General features: G+C 44.2%; 1 protein-coding gene across 3 annotated transcripts in view; it reads left to right on the forward strand.

The window, feature by feature from the left end:
• Positions 1-20677, forward strand: part of LOC135396616 (DNA replication licensing factor mcm5-A-like) — a 42891-nt gene that overhangs the window by 21863 nt on the left and 351 nt on the right. For all 3 annotated transcript variants that reach the window (XM_064627678.1, XM_064627680.1, XM_064627679.1), the window contains exons 5-14: positions 2222-2377; positions 2433-2517; positions 5791-6047; positions 9240-9351; positions 9411-9479; positions 13910-14050; positions 14104-14280; positions 14342-14451; positions 17510-17638; positions 19789-20059. In XM_064627678.1, coding sequence (XP_064483748.1) covers positions 2222-2377; positions 2433-2517; positions 5791-6047; positions 9240-9351; positions 9411-9479; positions 13910-14050; positions 14104-14280; positions 14342-14451; positions 17510-17638; positions 19789-20059 — 1507 coding nt within the window. The remainder of the gene's footprint in view (positions 1-2221; positions 2378-2432; positions 2518-5790; positions 6048-9239; positions 9352-9410; positions 9480-13909; positions 14051-14103; positions 14281-14341; positions 14452-17509; positions 17639-19788; positions 20060-20677) is intronic.

Raw genomic sequence — 20677 nt, forward strand, 5'->3', positions numbered from 1 at the left:
AATAATGTGGAACCTTTCTGGGGCGCGAACGAAGAGAATGGAGACAAACTGCACAGAAGCAACCACCGTATTTATAATGCATCTAACAGTACGGAAGGAGGACAGCCATTCGCGTCTGCCCGGTCAAAACACCTGTAAGTGATACGTCGAGAGGATGGTTATTTGACTCCTCACAAAATGGCTTGCTAGCGAAGGCTATACACGTGTATTCCTCTGACTCCAGCCATTTGTAATATCATGTTTTTGACTGAGTCTTGTATCCCTTTCGTTGTCCTTGCACACACATAGCTTCGTCACTGAAATTTGCATCGTGCGTCCGTTTTATCCATACAAATAAACACGTGGGGTCACAACTTATTGCCTGAACTTGTACTGCAGTTTTTCCAGTATCTTCAGATACAATAACTCTAAAGAGATCCTCAAAGAAGAAAGTATATGAGTTTCTACCTCGGCTACCGCCGTAAGCTTGCGGGACGACAGCTGTGAAATGGTCGGTGAGTAAATACTAAACAATTTGGACAACGTAGAACTTCTGTTCTCACTGTGAGGCTCGTCATACCGGGAGCAATATCGGCTCTGGGCACTGGCGATGAAACACCTCAATCATTATCTCGAAATAGGTTGCCGTTTGGTCGGTGCATTTGACGGTGATACAGTATCCAGCGGCGTTTCACCATCACGAAAGTGGCAACTGTAAATCATTGATCATTTTGCAGGTCCTCATTCAGTTTCATTGAAACTAGAACAAAAGAAATAGAATATATTCGCTCATGTTGTGCACACCTCATGCAATGGCCGAACGCGCGTCACCTACGCTATTCGCTGCGAGTCTAGTGACCTCGGTGGTATTGGAAGCGTAGAAATCACGAGAAATGAAGCATCTGGTCCCTAATGAAGAGTTCTTTTAGGTGCTAGCACAGTTAGCGATGCTGTGGCAAAAAAAGATACCCGCACTTCACATGTAAACAAAGCTGGCTACCCGGCGGCTATCACTCAAGGTACTTTCTCCGGAGGCCGCATCACGGTGCCACCAGTTTGTCGCACAGTCCCTATAGTGTCTAAGCTCAGCGTGACACACTATTTCGTGGTGTTCTTTGATGCGCACGTGTGGCGCATTAAAGTGCGTAGCGGCACGTGCGAACCGTGCGTGTCGTAAACATTGCCTCAGGAAAAAAATCGCTCCTCTTGTCAAACGCAAAAAAGTAAAACTGTCTTTCCGCCATTAGAAAGAAGCGGGATGAAGCTACTCATGTGCCGAAAATTATTAAAATCGAAGATGGCATTTTTGAGATATCTGCGGCCAAAATTTCCGTAATATCGTATACCTTGTGCATTTGAACGCATCCAAATTATATAATACCCATATCGCTATACATAAAAAACATACCACACGAAAGGGCGTTGCACGATCTGTCGAGTGATACTAATTTCACTTCAGTGGGAGAAATACTTACGGTGGTACGTGACCGCAAATTGTGGGATTTTTTGACGCACATGCCGAGTTTACGATTTTTCTGGAAATTAAATACGCGTCACACGGCGGCAAGAACAACGTGGCGCAGACACTAGTACCCTGTCTCTCACCCCAAAAGAATTTACCCTTTACGATGAAAATGAACGCCTCCTTAAGCGCATAAATATGGTGTCGACAGAAGCGCTCGTAAGAGTCTCTGATCTTTCCTCCTCTCCACCTCAGATATTAATGCCTGCACGAGTTTAGTGTAGGGCACGTTTTACATCGCCCGAGGTCCCATTCAACATATATTTTTTTCGTCACAATCAAAAGACCCAACTTCTGCGTCTTGTTCGATTTAAAATGAAACTGCCCAGCTATGCTACCACATTTTTTGAGATATTTGCAACCCATTACAAAGGAAGAGGTGTAAACCTAAGGTATGTAAACATAGTATGAAGAGGTGTGTAAATCCAACAACATGAGGTAAAACGTCCTTAATATCAAAGTTCAGTGCATCTATTTCTGACGTCTTTTTCAACTTGAGTGGAAAAATGGACACCCATCCACTTTTTCATGCAGTGCATAGAGAGACAAAAAGCACTTCACATTTGTCTTTATTTAGTGAAGCTGCTGGTGGGGCAGGCAGATAAAGATAGAGAACACAATTGAATTTTTTTTTCTTGTCTATATTCATTATCTTGTTTACCTATACCTGTTTGTAGCAAGTCATCGCTTATACCTTGTTCCCTTTGCCATCCAATCTAGTGATCGCAGCGGGCAGCCCAACTGCCCAGTGGATCCGTACTTCATTGTCCCAGACAAGTGCAAGTGTGTTGACTTCCAGGTGCTCAAGATGCAAGAAGTTCCAGAGGAAGTGCCCTATGGAGAGATGCCTCGTCATTTGCAACTGTATTGTGACAGGTATGGTAGACCACCAATATGCTTGATGCACAAAGATAATATGTCTGTCCTGCAGGTACCTGTGTGAGCGTGTTGTGCCTGGGAACAGAATCACGGCCATCGGTGTGTACTCCATTAAAAAGGCTGGACGCCCTACAAAGGTAATCCACTCTTTCTCTTTATTCTTCGGGTAGTATGCATGGTGCTTGGTGTGTCTGTGCACATTCTTCGAAGTTCTGGAGTTGGTGCCGTAAAAGATAGAAGTGTGTATTGCAGCGCAGTACGAAACAGCGTCACTCTGCCTGCATGTGTAGTGTGCCTGTGGTTAACTGTAGGCACAGGCCAATACACTGTGTAGTACACCCACACCTCACGATAGCTTAGGCACAGATCACGTTGTGAAAGTAAACACAGGGAGCTTGCATTAAGCCATTACTGCGCATAAGTTGTTTTCGAAGTGGTGTATATCTCCTACCCTTTGCTCGACTACAAGTGCTCCTGTTCATGTCCCTTTCAATTATCTGGTTAACTGTTAACAGACTCGTGTTACACATATCAAATTCAGGTTTACTAAGTGTATTCTATCTCCTGACTCTTTTTCTCATACTCTTTTTGTGCTAAAGAAGCCTGAGGTATGGACAAACACAGAAGGGACATGCCAGAAATAGGTCAAACCAGCAAAATGTTTCACTAACACAGGAATGCGCAAAGATAAATGCAACAATAGTCTTTAGGAATAAAGAAGATGACAAATGCGAGAACAATACAAGAAATGCCAAACTAAAGTAAGAATTCAGAGAAGGCGTCTAAAAGCCGGATGAATAGCGATGCACCGTTAACACAATTGCCTGCATACTGAATGACCAAATCTTATCTAGGGAGAAATGTCCGTGTTACCGGTTCCCTCTCAATAATTGCATCTCCCCCCAAAAGTGGGTGATAGTTTTTTGCAATCTTTTAAGCGGCCTGCTAAATTGGAATCTGGGTTTTTTTCTGTGTTGACATAATCTTTGACTGACACACTGTGGTGTTAGTTTTATGTACAGAAATCCTCAAGCTAAAGGATTAGAACAGACGGCATTTTTAAAGCAAGGGACATAATTCAAAGATGCATGGCTTATCATTCTGCAACTGGATCTCTCCAGAAAAGTGGGTGTGGCGATCTGACCGAAAACACCTTCTGAACAAACAAAACCACAAACAAACAAAAACAAAATTGCACTGTACTGCACGCCATCGTACATTAGGATGAGAAAAACATTTATTTGTGTGCAGTTGTTAGGATGTTAAATTTGAGAATACTTGAGCTCTTCAGACTTGAGAAGCAGGTGTAGTACATGAGGACATGTTAGTCGCATGTTGTCTGGTTCTGCTCATATCTTTTGCAATGTCACTCCACATGTGCAGCACTTGGTGAGTTTGAGTCTAATGAACACGATTGGGGACACTTGGGAGTTCATCACAGCAGGCATGTACATGAAAAAGGCATAATTTTATTGAGTTTAAGGAAGCACAACGTGGCTATAAGCGCAAGTTTGGGGATTTAACCCGATTATTCCCAGAATCTGCACCCTGAATTGAGGCTTGCTAGTTTCGGGTTAAACCCGATTAATACCCATGAAGTGGTACTTTGGAACGAAGGGAGAAAAAAAAAAATGGAATCGAGCGCCACCTGTTGACAAAGTCTGCAGTCTGCAACCGTGCGAGAATGTTTAGAGAGAGTGACTGTTTGAAGCTGTAGATGGCACAACGAACAGCGGTTCAATGACAGGGCTCTCTGGATGCTGCACACGGAACTGTGGATACCAAAAATAGCAAGTAGGGGTTACTTCGACGCTCGTAGCAAATAACGTACGAAATGGGACGTCTGAAGACGTCTGCCGAGGATCAGGCTGTAGAATATCCGGACTTTGAAGTGGTCAAGTGTAAAAAATGTGGAACTGGTGCACCTTCAACTCCTTCAACTTCATCTGCTGCGACGGCAACTATGTTGCGTTGTTGCAAGTATGGTGCAATTGAAATCTCACCAGAACGAGACAGAAAGCTGTACCACCACTTCGAACACGCTGTGTCCCATAGGCAACTAAAGCAGTTAGTCAAGTGTGGAAAAGGCTAGCAGTAAACAAAGAGGGCAGCCTACGCTGATGGACACGCTCGTTCGCCAGAGAGAATGCGAAAAGCAAGAACATGGACCACTACTTTGTCCAAACAACAAAAGTCAAAAGTCACAACAAAATCCACATAGGTCCAGCATGAATGATGAGCTATGAAAGATCAGCACCATACTTTTTGTGAACAAGGACATTAGGTAAAAACTTGTTAGTTGTGCATATTATTGCTTTCAGTAATAAAGCCAGATTTCTCTCAGAACTTGCAATGCTGGAAAGGTTTCCACCCAAATTTGCATATTTTTTAGAACACGAATTTATTTTCCTGATTTTTACCCCCCGAATTGTGAAAAAAAGAAGAAAAAAAGCAAGAAAACAAAGAGAAACAGTACAATCCCGTTAACTCGAAGAGGACCGAACATTTGTTCGAATCAAGCAGAATTCGAACTAAAGGGAGCAGCTCTGAATGAGGGCTTGATGCGTTGGCAGCGCATACCATCTGCATCAGAGACACATCATGGCTCACCAGGTCTTGCCACTCGCGGTCACACGATAGCGTAAATACAAGAGGCTGATTCTTTCCAGAATAGTTTTACAGACCAACATAAAAAAGGCAGAAAATAATCTTATACTCGCTTGCGTTCGGTTCTTCAGCCGCGACTCTAGAAGCGCCCACGAACGCAAATATCGCCGACCCAGTTTGAGACAATATCAAATTGCTGCCTTTTTCTCGGCTGCGTTGTCAACAGGAAGGGTCTTGATCCCCATAAAAACAGGCTTGCTTGCTCCACAGAGGACTAAAGCAACGTAGTTCTGTGCTGGTCGCGTTTGCACACACCGTTACTGTATCATTTTTATGAGAAATGGATTTATAAGTAATAGGTAAATTAACATTGAATAAGTAAATTTGTGTAATGAGTAAACAGTGACCGATGCTTCCGAGCCAATGCGTAGTTGGGAGTCGGGCGCGGCCGGGCAATCTCGTTCGAATAAACTGTTGTGCACCTTCACATGTTCAAATTACTGGGAGTTTCGCCCCCATTGAAATACACATGGCTTTGCCAGGACTCGAGCGTCACAATTTCACTGTGTTTCACGAGAACTTGAGGCTCTAAATGTGATGAGCAACAGAACAAAGTGGCTTATTGTGCTTCCTCAAACTCAAGGAAGTGATGTCTTTTTCATGTACTCTGCAGCAAGCATGCCTGATCCTGCTTCTCTCATCTCATTACATGTTGTACCCCTTTTTATCACATGCATGTTTTGGAATTATGAAAAGTTACTAATCGCATATGGATAAATAAAAACTCTTGGGAACGCATGCAGAAAGGACCACACGAGAAATCCAACATCGGCATCCGTGCTCCGTACTTGCGTGTCGTGGGAATCACGGTGGACACCGATGGGGCAGCACGTGTTGGTCGGGCACCCCTTTCTCCTGACGAGGAGGATTTCTTCCGTCACTTGGCTAGCAGTGACAACGTCTATGAGCGCATCGTCAACAGCATTGCTCCTTCAATTTATGGCTGCCCAGACATGAAGAAAGCCATTGCCTGCCTCTTGTTTGGTGGGTCGGTTAAAAGGTTAGTTCAGAACACAAGGTTTGGTGCTCTATGTGCGTAAGTGAGTTGTGGAAACTCATCTTGGTCTCAGAAACTGCTTGATTTTTGGTTATGTGTAAACATGTTTTGCAATTGAAATGTGGCAGTCATCAAAAAAGCCAGACATGTGTATTGCTGTTGGACAGAAGCGCCGCCGCAGGAACTAGTGAAGAGAATGGCAGGGCGGCAGACGAGTAGGAAAGGGACAGAGGGCACATACTGTAATTTCACGCGTATAAGCCGCAGGACCCGTTTTTAGGAACGTTTTGAAAATTTTCGGGCAGATTAGCAGCACTCGCAGATAAGCCACGGGCAGTACGACGCGACTAATTTGTGTGCAAAGGAGACCATAAAGAAGGCCATAAGCCCTGTGGTTCATATTCTGGGATCAGCACGGTGTACAACAAAGGAGGTCAGTTCTAGTGTTCTACCAAGATCAGATTGTGCCCTTGTTGGGTGTTTTTTATGGATCGACGTGTCAGTGGCCTTCCAGAAGACATGAATCACTGTCACCACTTTCGTTAAAGCTGGCTGCTTGGGGGAAGTCACCAGGAAGGTCAGTCTACTCGAATGTGGACGCGCCCCTGTTACGCGCTGTTCGTGCATCGGCAGGGCGGTGCTTTTCCAGGCACACTGTCAGCCCTTTTCTTAAAACGGGCGTATGGTGAAAATACCAGGGAAAAATAGTAATCAGATACGCCGCACCGGTGGATAAGCTGCGGAACGCTCGTGAGAAAAAAAAAAACCTGGTTTAAGCCGCGGCTAATACGCGTGAAATTACGGTACTTGATATAGTTCCGGAATATACAGTTTCGATATAATATAGGTGGCTGTTGAAGAGCAGCTGTCTGGCGCTGCTGTTTGCACATATTCAGACCCTAAATGGGGCTAGTACACTACAAAACCTGGTGACGAGGATGGGATCCAAACCCAGAATCCAACCATCCAGCGGGAATCCATCATATTTGGCAAAATTGTTTGAATAATAAAAGCCACAATGGAGTTGCATAACACTGATTAATTTGACTATTAGTCCGATACAAGTACCTAGTCTACTATTGGCCTAATGCTAGTCCAACTAATAAAGTATCAAAAACTACAAAAATGGTTGTTGTCCCATGCACTACATGCCCAAGCATCCCTGGTACATATTCTGGATACCTCATGCCCCTTGGAGGGCCCTAAACTCAATTTTTTTACTTATTTTAAACTACAGGGTGTATGCTATAAAAGGTCAGTCACATTTTCGCGCCTGGCGCGATACCTACTTGTCAGACAGACAGACTTCCGCTGCCGCGAAAAAAATCGTCGATATCAGGCACTGCGTAACAAAATAGATACGGTCACACAAACTTTTCGTCTTCATGCATTTCCTATGCGCTATACCGACGTAAACACGCCAGTCTGTCGATAGTTGTTTGTAGCTTCCGCATGGGGCGCTAGTGACATTGAATCCGAAACAAACTCACGTGGGTGCGTATTTCTGTTATGCACGGTACGTACCCGTGGTACTCATTGAGATTTACGTTTAACGAAGCTTGATACGATTTGTTTTAGATGTTTTCTGCACATGTTGCGGCTCGTATGCCGCTTCCTGGCGAAACATCTCTGCTTCTTCTCTTAGCAAACGACAGTCTGTTTGCGATTGCTTTGTTGCGAGAACAACACTTTTAGCCGCCCTTCTAACGTTTTTATTTCATTCATTTTGTGTCTCTATACAGCTTCATTGGACTCTATTATTCCTGTTATTATATTTGTTCGTGTTCCATTTGTTTCTGTCGTATTTTGTATCCTTTGTGCGTTGCTGTGTGCCAGTTGACGGTTCAGGAGCGTACACATGTGGATTCAACGTCACTAGCGCCCCATGCGGAAGCTACAAACAACTATCGACAGACTGGTGTGTTTACGTCGGTATAGCGCATAGGAAATGCATGAAGACGAAAGTTTGCGTGGCCATATCTATTTTGTTACGCAGTGCCTGATATCGACGATTTTTTTTAGGGTTTCCTGCCATAACTTCTTCACTCTGCGGCGGCGGAAGTCTGTCTGTTGAGTAGGTATCGCGCCATGCGCGAAAATGTGACTGACCTTTTATAGCATACACTCTGTATATTACAAGACATCATCACGCATAGGCTCAATACAGGGAACGTGAATGTTATGGGTATTAGTACTAATTTGTGAGAGTGCTAGCAAGTCTTCATAAGTTTCAGTTTCACAAAGAGATAGATGAAATGCTGAATGTTCGTCTCCTAGCAATGGCACAAGCATCTTCCTAGTTTTTGTCTCTCGCTGTCTGTGTGTCTGTCGCTGCGGATGGCTAGCAGTTGCGGATTGGAGGCAGAAGGTGTACCGAAGAACAAATTAGAAGTGTCCAAACGAACTTTCACAACATCTTCCTTCCGAACGAACTTCCAATGAACTTCCAACGTTCGAAACAAACTTCCACAACGTCGCACTTTCAACCATGTACTGACAACAACCTAGAAACACACAAACAGAAAAACTATGATTCCCAAGCCCTGGCAATAAAAATTCCTACTCCGTCCCCACTTTCTTCTTGATAATGCGACCCCTCTTATCATCCAAACCTCATTCCTTTTTCAATTAATTCTTCCTGGTTCCGGGAAAGGATGTGGAACTGGTGTACTCTAGAAAGGGGAAACATTTCCTTCAGCAAGAGGAATACACAAACAGCACACAGAACAAAGGGGACAACAGTAGTCTGGCTGTGTTGCCCCTTTCTGCAGAAGATGACCTTGAATGTGGTGTTGCTTGTGGTGCAGCAGTGTTGCTGGGTGGGAGCCAAGTTGCACCCATCTTTGTCACAACTCTCAAAACTAGAACTTAATTTGTATAACTTCGTCAGCGCAGAGAGAAAACAATATTTTGCAGAACTGCGACGTGAGTCATGCAGTTTTCAATGGCATAAATTTGGTTCTTTGTTGGTTTGGTTCTTGGTTTGACATAAAAGCTGTGAAAGCGAGTGACAATTTTGAAACCGTGTGTGATACTGCTGCATCACACAAGATCTAAGCAGTTTTTCTGGCTGTTTGAAAATTTCTATTGGACATGATTGTGACCACTGCAGACACATAAAAGTTCTGGCACAAATTGACACCCGAGTGCAGGGATGGAGACTGATAAGTTGTTTTCATGTCTTCCTCCACAAAGGCTCCCTGATGGCTTGCGGAGACGTGGTGACATCAACTTACTGCTGCTGGGTGATCCTGGAACAGCAAAGAGTCAGCTGCTAAAATTTGTTGAAAAAGTGGCCCCTATTGCAGTAAGAGATCTATACTAAAATGCAGTTGGCAAATATCATGATAAAGGTGATTGTGATAGGTCTACACATCAGGCAAAGGCAGCAGCGCAGCAGGTTTGACTGCATCTGTGACAAGAGATGCAGCCACGGTATGCTTCTTTTATTCACACTATTCCATTGCCCTTTGACAGATTACTAGTGGTATTTATTTGTTATTTGTGCAGGGACATGACATAGATACCAGTCCTGCATAATTTTCTTGGTACATATTTGTACGCTGACAACAACTTAAGTTATGTTGCATCTTGTCAAATGCCGTGTATAGTTATTGTTTTCATGGGCTTTCACCGAAGAGATCTGCGGTCTGTCTGCAAGAGGCTACGCAGTTCTAGTGATCGTGAGTTATGACCAAACAACTCGTCGATGCTGAGTCGCAAAGGGAAAGATAGATTTTTACATGATAGCGCTCGACAGGTTGCCCAAAACATTGGAAGTAGAAAGCATTGCAAAATGCTTAAGGTAGAGCCAGGATAAATGTGCAGACAGTGCTATTTTAGTCAATGATCAGTATAGTCTAAAGCAGTTAATGAAACTGGGTGGGCAAAGGATGACCGCTTTGTTTTGTGTTTATGTGTTGCACATTATTGCACTGGACTGCTATCATTGAAAGACTAATACAGTCGAACCCGCATATATCGAACTCTAAGGGGATCGCAAAATAGTAGGGGTGTGCGAATCCGAATATTTGAAGTTGAATCGAATATCGAATCAAATGGGGAAAAAAATTCCGAATACCGAATCGAATATCGAATATTAGTGCAAAATTTACAATATGTGACTTTCACACCATAAGTTTCCATTTCGTAGCCCATGGCTTTACTGTAATTTTTCTAGCATTAACTGTCACAAGAGAGCCATGCAATTCTTCTGTGTAAAGCCCCTACTCTTTAATGTTACATGAGAGTGCTTCATGCTTTTCGGGTGAGCCTACACTTACTGTGGTACTGGAGTGGTTACCTTCATTTCAGAATTTTATGCCAGGCAGTAGCATATTATACGGATGAGGCTGTAATTGTTTCAGACAACCACAGGCCATTTGTGAAACCAACGAATTGGCATCCTGCCTCAGCTTCGCCATGAACACCTTTTAGTTTCTTTGCACTCGCCCTAGGAAGTTGCACTACTGAAATTTTAGATGCAAAGGACATCTTTAAGACACCCTTCTTGTTTGTGGGCTGTAGTCATTATTCAAGAGTCCTAACTTTTTAAAGGCAACCTCACAGACATCAAATCAGTCTCTCGTCGGCACCGCTAAACTGCATGTGGGAGAGGCGCTGCCCCTTCCACAGACGATGTCTACAAAACTAACTTTGGATAACGTTATCTTAAACTAAACACCGTCCTGCCTGTGTTGGTCCTGCAGCAAGGGCAATTTTGTAAAGCAGGCTTCACCTCGTGCACGGAAGCATCAAGTGAAGCCCACTTTCGGGTTGTGTCGTTCATATTCGCGGAATAGTCGAATATTCGAAAAATCGAATACTGGATATTCGATTCGCGAATCGAATAGTTCGAGCGTTTGATATTCGATTCGAATTCGAGAATTCGAATATTCGCACACCCCTACAAAATAGTTTGATATATCTATAATTCGATGTATCAGACGTGTTACATTAGCGACGACCGAAGCACCCGCGGTCCGAAGCACCCGAAGCACTTATCCCAACCGCAGTCATGACAGATGTAGAAAGTAGTGAAAACACATTATTTTACAGCACAAAAATCGGTGACCTTAGCTTGCGTCTTGTTGCGGGCCAAGAAGTTGAGCACACGCGTCTCGATCTTGTCAAGATGCTCCACGTTTGTAAGGCTGGAGCTTTCCATATCTACGCAGCAGCGATAAATCACTTGAAACGCTGAGATGAGCTCAGTGGCTGTTGGCAATGGATGTCGTTCTTCATCGTCGTCGGTGCTATCCGCTTCATCTATTCATCCGGTTCTTCATCGTTATGTCCGCAACGATGTCCGCGTCCGTCATTCCGCCACAGCATCTACACCCGCGTTGTCCGTAGCGCTCATGCATGGGAGAACAACGCCCGGAAACACCGAGAGTTCACGAAGCGCTCCTGGCGCCTCCTCGTTCGTGTTTTCGCCCTTTCCTCCCACGTGCTCTCTCCTCTTCTGCCCTCTTTCGCTCTCTCGTCCTTTTTGACGGTGCGAGATCGCCAGCACAAGTGCCCAGAAGAGTGTACGAAGTTGAGGTAGGAAAATAAAGCATTTACGATGAACAGGTTTGAAACGCGAATAAGATCCACTGTTCCCCCCCTGTTAACACACATGCTTAAAGATAACCTGTCACTATCTAACGCTTTCACACATGCCACGCATGGCTGACAAAGTACCGAGCATATTAATCCACATTAAAGATTACATCGTATGTAGATAAGCCATCTCTTCCAAAGACAGGTCACACATAGAGGTAAAAAGTATGTTCAAACAAAAGATAGCAAGGGAGGTAGCTGAAGCATTCTAATAATAAAGAACGGGGATATGTTTGTAAGCCAGCCATCCATTGACCTGTCTTTGGAAGAGATGGCGTATCTGCATACGGTGTAATCTTTGACGTGGATTAATATGCTCGGTACTTTGTCAGCCATGCGTGGCATGTGTGAAAGTGTTAGATAGTGACGGGTTATCTTTAAATAGTGTGTTAACAAGGGGGGGGGGGGGAACAGTGGATCTTATTCATGTTTCAAACCTGTTCATTGTAAATGCTTTATTTGCCTTGTCCGTCCCGAAATAAATATTCTGTCAGTTGTGAGTAAGCAGCCGTGGTGTCAACTTCGTTCTTCCTTGTGTTGTTTCTTGCTGCATTCAACAATATGCCCAGAAGAGGTGGCGTTTTCAGGATCTCTACGTTCAATATATCGGGTAACCGCGGTACCGAAGTTCGATAAAGCCGTACACCCGTGCTGTACTTTTACATGTAATCTTCAAGGGGACTTGTTTATTGTTCGATATACGCAATAATTCGAAATATGCGGGTTTGACTATGCACACGTATGAACTATCTGGTAATAATTTTTGCCACTGCTGTCTTCACATTGCAAACTGGCCCTGGACCCAACTGAACACTCTGCTTGCACATTACACATGCCCTCCGATTTAAGAACAAGTAGGCGTAGCTGTGAGGAAGTGTCTGATATAGTGACCTTTGTATTAAATTCCCCAAATGACCCACCAAATCTGGCAAAAAGAGACCAGTCTCTTGACCACCTCTGAGCAACTGCAGTAACCTTGACACATCTATGCTTTTGGGCCTTTGGCATGATTCCACAATATGAGCTTAACGTGCAGTACGACTGGCTCAATTCATTTTCATTTTCTCTTTCTTTCTCTCATGATTCCTGACTGTTTCTGTACTTCTTGTTTCCAACGTTTGAAGGCTCTCTTCTGTATGTCCTCTCATCCACACCTAGGTAATCATCTCCTATTGCTGCATCCTGTGCCCTTTTTACCGTATAGCCCCCACTTCAGCATTGAATTCGTTGCAAAACAGACTTTTACGTGTTCTCAGCCAACATGTCTGTCTGATCTACCTGTTTGACAATGATGTTTCCAACTACAGTGTATATGTCTCAAAATAATGTTAAGCGGTTGCCTTTGAAGATAGTGCCCCATTCTCTTGAATTGAATAACCCTTCGTTCAAGGGCCTGTACTGAGTACAACCACCGTGCTACAACACTGTAATATGGGCAATATGCTCACTCGTTGCAATGCGAGATGAGCATTGGAGCGAATCGTGTCACTGCCACATAGTCGTGTCCTTGTCTTCACTTTCGTATATTATCTGTCATCAGACATGATGCACTGTATCTATGGAGATACATGTACCTATAATCACTGTGCAGGGGTACCATCTGCTGTTGTACTCTGTAAGCATCAGCTTCGGTATACCATGTAAAGGAGTCACCTTTCCTAAGGACCTGGACGCCTTTGCTTGTGAACTTATTCCTGAACAACTACACATTTTCATAGTTATATTGCCAGTATATACCATTCATAGTTGTGCTCAAGTGAAATCTTAGTTGGCTATAAGGCCATACCTAACCAGTAGTTGGGGAGCAGGCTGTTGGGTAAGCATTCAATGATGATAGGGCCTTGTCTCTTAGGGTTGAACCCGGTAAACACCGTTTATCCCCCCCCTCCCACTTGCACCATCGTCACTTGGGGTAACACATGCAAAAAACCCGAAAATGCACTGGGGACCAGTTTGGGAACTGGAGAGAGCTAAGCACTGAAAATTCAGCACAGCTGCTCGGCACCATCATCTGAAATTTCACAAGTCTTTTTGTTTTGTACTTTCCACCCTTAAAATCTGCTTTTCCACCCGATATCACCCCATTTTACAGCTCCTGAAGTAAAATTCGACTTTTGCCCCAACCGATTTTCAGAAAGCTCCAAACCCGAAGATACAAGGCTCTATGAACATGGAATCAACCCCAAAAACATCATTTGTGCCATTCATTTATATTGTATCAGGCTTTAAAACGCTCTTCTCATAAATTGTCCACCCTTCAGAGGAACTTCGTGATGGAAGGAGGGGCCATGGTGCTGGCAGATGGTGGAGTTGTCTGCATAGATGAGTTTGACAAGATGCGAGAAGATGACAGGGTGGCCATACATGAAGCCATGGAGCAGCAGACCATCTCAATTGCGAAGGTAAGTGATGTAACAGATGCATCGATGCCACTGTAGTGACTGTGTGATTGCAGGCAGGTATTACGACAACCCTCAACTCTCGCTGCTCTGTTCTGGCGGCGGCCAACAGTGTCTTTGGTCGCTGGGACGATACAAAGGCCGACGAGAACATTGACTTTATGCCTACCATTCTGTCCCGTTTTGATATGATTTTTGTTGTCAAAGATGTCCATGATGAGCGGAGAGACACGGTAAGTCACTTGGTTCTTGTGTTGCATAACGAGTTCATTAATCTTACTTGGCTCTGTACAGACTTTGGCGAAGCACGTGATGAATATCCACATGAATGCTGCCGCCGAAGAACCAAAAGAAGGGGAGCTCAGCCTCAATGTCCTGAAGAAGTATATTGCCTTCTGCAGAGAGTAAGTATCTCTACATACAATCATGCAATTAGTTCCCTTTACCATGTGTGGTGGAAGACTTCGAACCATCCACGGATTCCACAGAAATTCTACACAGGTGCAATTCCACTCGGTAGCGATGGTGTTTAGCCGTCATAGTGTTTCACATTGTACAGTGGAACATTAGAAGATCGCACGCACCACTTGCCTGCAAAAATCAGACTGCACATACTTACAAGTTTCATTTGTCCTTGTTCAGCTTTGTTATAGAATTTTTTCACTTTATGTTATTTGCTAAGTGAACAAACAAACAAAGCATTGAGAATTCCCTTCCGACGTTTACACTTGATACGAGAAAAGCCAGCAAATCCAATGCACAACGTGAAAGGTCGGCCAATTTTAAACATGCACCCTCTAAGACAATATGGGTTCCATTCTTTCCTTCACATCGCTGGTATGCAAAGAACTGCTGCTAGCTGGGCGATATAGCGATAGAGTTTCATAATGAGAGCAAACAAGTGATCGCAAGTATAGTCATGTGCGAATGTTCTAAACCTCCAAATATTCATTCGAATAATGCAAAATTTGATTTGATCTTTGAATGGAGTAGTGGTATTCGTAAATTATTTGTTTTTTCAAATATTTTTCGAATAATTGCGGCGCTTGGCACGGGGAAGCGTTGCCGCACCACGCAGCAAAGCGTGCTCGCACTGCAGAAGCACAACTCGCTGGAGAAATTAATAAATGCTTTCCCACTTGTCACTAGACTCGCCGTAGAGCAGCGCGCGCCAAGCCAGTCGAGCGTTTCCGGTTTTTTACTTCTAGAAAACTCGCGATCAGCCCACGTGACGCCAGAAGTGGAACAGTGTGTCTTTTCATCCGCACGTCCGCACAGTGAGCAATGTTCTGGTGCTCTGCCGGAGAAACAGCGAAGTGTCATCTGGGAGCGGGAAACGCTAAATGCCGTGCCACGCTCCAGACACCTACGTGAACGACAACGTAATCATCTGAAGCGTCACTTTGGACTGGACTGGAAATTGGACATCGCAACTACGTCGCAAACAGTGCGTTCGTTCTTCAAACCAAAACTGAAGTCATGAGACGCACGTGTGAATGCGCTCACTATGAAGATCGCGCATTTCATAGCAAGGGGTCTTCACTCGTTCTCACTAGTGGAGGAACTGGGTTTGCTTGAACTGATGCACTGTGCGGAGCCACAATGTTCCCTTCCGTCAAGAACAACTTTCTCGCGGTCAGTGATTCCTGACTTATACAAGCAGGAAACTGAGAGGGCCAAGTACAAGATTGAGGACAACTTGAAAAGCGCCGATACTCGATAACGACATACGGCTCGAATTTGCGTGCAGGTGACAGTTATGCCTCATTCACATGCCACAGTATGGATGAGGACTTTGTGGCCCACAGCTATGCTTTGGCCTGCAAACACATGTCTGGTAACCATAACAGCACCAATCTACACAACTTGCTCCTATAGCTGATTGAAGAATGGGGGCTTTCACAGGACCCACCAGTATGTATTGTCACGGAAAATGCCCGTTAACTTAATTGCAGGGTAGGTCATGGACAAGCATACCATGCTTTGCTCACACTCTTCAGTTGAGCATTGAAGATGCAAGAAAGCAGACCAAGGACTTAAATGAACTCAGTGGGAAAGCACGGTCACCTGTTGGCCACTACAAACGTAGTTACCAGAGCATGTTGATGAACTAGTATTCCTACACGAAAGCCTGAAGTGATGTAGTTCCTGTTTCTTTTGGGTTCTGAATTTAATCCCGAATTAAAGTGTGTCACAATCCTTAGATCATGCACAGCTTGCTATCATTTCTCCTGGAGAAAATTTTGAGTTATTTGTTAATAATTCGTATTCGATTCGAAAACTATTCGAATTCGATTCGATTTGCACATTATTCGTTCATATTCGATTCGAAATAAAAAAAATCGCTGTTCGCACATGCCTAATCATAAGTCTTGAACGTTGGAGACAGTTTTACTTTCACATGTTTATACAAAATAACTGGGTGATACCAAAGTGGCTCATTTACTTTATTCAGTCACAATCCTTTACAATTTTTTTTTCCTCTCTTTCCATCTCCATTGTAATTGCACTAATGTTGACCGTGTTGTATTTGCCCCCTCCCTCTATGGCAATCGCCAGAAGTATTATAAATAAATAAATAAATATTTTGTTCAACGTTGCTGGTGTTACGAAAGGGAAGAGATGACCGAGCCGAATTGCCTTCAAACGTTTGCTGACCGACAAACAAGCAAACAGAATTACAGGGCGCACACTCTCAGCCCCTTCTTACTCTTTCCTCAACAGCTGGTTTTCCATAACGCATAGTCTTGAAATTCTGAGTTTTCTGAATTCGAATCTGTAATATTTACGAACAATTTTTTACGAACAACTGGATTTTATTGGATTTGGTTGCTGGGTGTTATACTGTGCTTGTATTGTAAATCACACTTAAGGTAGTAATGCTATCATGGACATAACTACAGTGGCCCCCTGGACCTTAATATCTGCGTACTTCAAGAACTAATTACTGCAAACCCATGACCCTAGTTATGCTCATAATTTAATGACACTGGAACCGTACAGCTATTTGACGAAACTAATGGCTTACAACACATAGTTGTGAGCGCAATAGAAGTATTAGTACACAGGGAAGCATAAGTAGCTGTTGCTGCTTATTTAGTATAGTCCTAGCACAATAAAACATGTAAATTATTACACATGTCACATCTCAGGAGCGGCTTAGAGGAACGTCGACATTCCACGAGGGAAAGTACTGCACTTGTTCGTGCATATTAAATCTATGTGGATGCATGCTTATTACGTTGTGGAAGTGAGGTTTTTGCATGAGTGTCACGGTGGTTGTCATATGTCGTTTCGAAAGCCATCATTTTGAGCAAAATTGGGTTGCACACAGAAATGTTTGTTCCTGTTTTATGTCCCCTAACGCATATTAAATACATATCAGAAACTTGGTGCTGGATAAAATGAACATTGTTTGTTAAGAGTTTCAGTGATGACAGTATGGACAAATGCTTTGTGTAGAAAATGTGGTCCACGGCTGTCTCCTCAGGCTGCTGAGAAACTGAAGAACCGGTATGTACTCATGCGCAACGGAACCAGAGAGCATGAACAAGAAACGGACAAGAAGTGCAGCATTCCTATCACCGTCAGGTATGTGTAACAACCTTCTCAGCGGATCAGTTTCCCTGTCAATATATGCTAATCAGTCAGAGCTACAAAGGAATAGGGCTGTCGTACAATCCGGTCCCTACAGTGGGGTACTTTTTTGCTTTGAGTAAACATGCGTGGCCTTTCGTTAACTGAGAATACATTCTACACTGTAAGCAGTGGAACTAGAGAGTGCGGTCTCTCGTGAAGTTTGCTCTTGCTGTAGTGGGATCATGTAGGTAAAAGGAGGTGAGCAATGTGCAAGCAGATGTGATCTCGCAACACTCTTGTGATGAAGTATGAAAACAGTGAAGCAGGCCCTTCGGGCTTCCTGGATCCACACATCAGGAAGGCAGTAATGCATCGAGGTTCAAAGAAGGCCGAAGCAGAGCGAGAAAAATACCAGCGGCTAAGTGAAAACACAGAGGCCAAAGCTTGTGTACAGTAGGACTTGCTTCAGCTACCTATTGTAAGCCCATTCTTACATCACCAGCACAAACATCCCTGAAGTAGTCAATGTGAAAAACGCAAGGACAAACGAGATTTGGTTTGAAGCGCTTTGGATGTTTTGTTGAGCGGCAAAGTTTTGGAAGCGGACGACACGGAGTGCAGTCGTTCGATGGTATCACTATAAACTGAACATGCGAGATAGAGAAACAAAGTGCAAAAATGCATCAGGAACACATCAGGTGTTGCATGCGAAAAAAGTTGACACAACATTACGTCTCGTAAAAACATTTTGTTTCGAATTAAATGCATATTAAATGAAATCTGCACCATCCTGTTCATGGCGTTTGGTAACGAGGCTTTGGCAGTTTCGAGGGAATCCCGTAAACTGTCTTGCGGGAATGGACCATTTTCATCAGAATGCACAGCGCATGCGCCGCTTTCGTTCTGGCTGAAAATAGCCTGAACCATTACTATTGCTACACAAACGCTACTACCACTTTCCTGTTTCTGGAGTCCTTCCGTCAGTGAGTGAGGCTGCGCTTCCTGGGTTCCGGCACCAAAAATATAGGTAAAGGACCTGGGAACGATAACGAACAGCTTTAATGCACAATGGCTGCATCACGCTGAAGAAGTGCAAGCATCATCATCTTCAAAACAGTGGCGCATAGCTCATTGGTCTGGCATGGAATGGCACGGCAAGCTCCAGAGTCATGTTGCTTATATCAAACGAGCACTCAAACTTCATACAGACAGAAGCAGCAGAAACAGGGCTTGAACCCTAAGGTGGATACTCAAAAAGCGAATAGATGCAGGACGCTGGAACGAAAGACATGAAAACGAAACTGCGTCACCTCAGCACGTGCATTTGTTTTCAGCTAGTAGCAGACGACATTCGAGAGGGCACCACATCTCAGGAAAATGGTCCAATCGCAAAGGCTGTATGGCTGACCGTCTGGCAAGAAGTGAATGACTGTATGCTTTTAAGGAAGTGCGCCTGTCTGACAGAGGTATAAGATATGCTAAACAAGTCTTCAGGTGAGGGCCTTTGCCCTGCCGGTTTGGAAATTTGGGTATATGTTCGAAGGTTTGTAAGTTGGCCGTCCCTTGATAATAAATCTTGCTGGTAGGGAGTGCTGTGTGGTCGCCTCCAGCATCCTTGTCTTTGTTTGCATTCATTTTTGCCCCGGATGTCCCACCAACATGCCGAAAAGTTCGCTCTACTCAACTGTACCAGTGCTATCATGTATTTCGTGCATCTGATACGCTGAAGCGCTCCAGAAGGGGCTGTCGCCTTTTTGCCAAACTCAGAGTTTGGCATCATGGAACCTTGCTTCCAAACTAGGACCAGCCCATAAAAGATGCCAGTCACTAGGCTTGCCTCTGATTCTATTACCTTCATTGCATCTATAACATCACTTCTTCGTAAGAAAGCTGAGCGCATGCTGGCATCCTTGGGCGACCGTTGGCGTCCTCTGCATTATATGGTCCACTGGGTGTACCAGGTAACCCTCAGGGTGAGGGTTGCTGACTGTTCTTGTTGCAGTTAGCCACCAGTTTTCACTGGAAGCTGGCACACAGTGTTTAATAAGTCCCAAAAATGGAAAACCCTACATATTTTATGCTATAATGTGTGTTATAAACTTATAATGCACATGTATTAAGATGTGGATGAGACTGACCCTGACCGTTTATCTAATGTGTAGGCAACTGGAGGCAATCATACGTACTGCTGAGTCACTGGCCAAGATGCAACTGCAGCCCTTTGCAACAGAGTCTCACGTGGATGAAGCCTTGAGGCTTTTTCAGGTGTCCACACTAGATGCAGCACATTCTGGAAACCTCTCTGGGGCTGAGGGCTTTACTACAGAAGAGGAGCATCAGCTGTTGCTCCGCATCGAGGGCCAGCTCAAGCGACGCTTTGCCATTGGCTCACAGGTCTCAGAGCATAGCATTGTCCAAGACTTCCTGAAGCAGGTATTTTATTTATTTATACCCTCAAAGGAAACTAAACATGTGAGTCGGCTTCATGTCTGCCCGGCATGTGCCACTTTCTCGCATCTCCTGCTCTCTACGTGTGGACTACATTCTCGTACCTGAGTGGAACTGCAGCCAGGGACGCGGACAAGTGCGTTAAAACAAAAAATGACAGGAGACCTGCAGATTCGCAACTAGCAGAAGTTTAATAGGAGGAGGCACTTATATACAGTACACAGAGCAACCAACCATTTGTCTGCATCCGTGGCTGCAGTTCCACTCAAGTATGTACTTCAACCAACTACCCCGCATCAACCCACTTGTTGACTACATGCTCCACTTGCGGAGTTACAGCTATATGACTGCAGCTCGAGTTGTCTCTGAGTATAACTAGGGCCATGTGTTTTAGGGTAAACCTGTTTTACCCCCCCCCCCCCCCCCCCCCCCCCCCGACTTTCATCACCATCACCTTAGGTAAAACCCGAAAATGAACTTGGCAAAGTTCCAATTGAGCCACCAATACGGGCCCTGGAGAACGCTAAGCATCGGACACTCAGCACAGCTGTTCCACATCTCATGTTCATCTAAAATGCAAGAAGCACTTTTTGTTTTCCCTAA

The sequence above is a fragment of the Ornithodoros turicata genome, chromosome 6 (genome assembly GCF_037126465.1).
Source record: "Ornithodoros turicata isolate Travis chromosome 6, ASM3712646v1, whole genome shotgun sequence".
NCBI lineage: Eukaryota > Metazoa > Arthropoda > Arachnida > Ixodida > Argasidae > Ornithodoros > Ornithodoros turicata.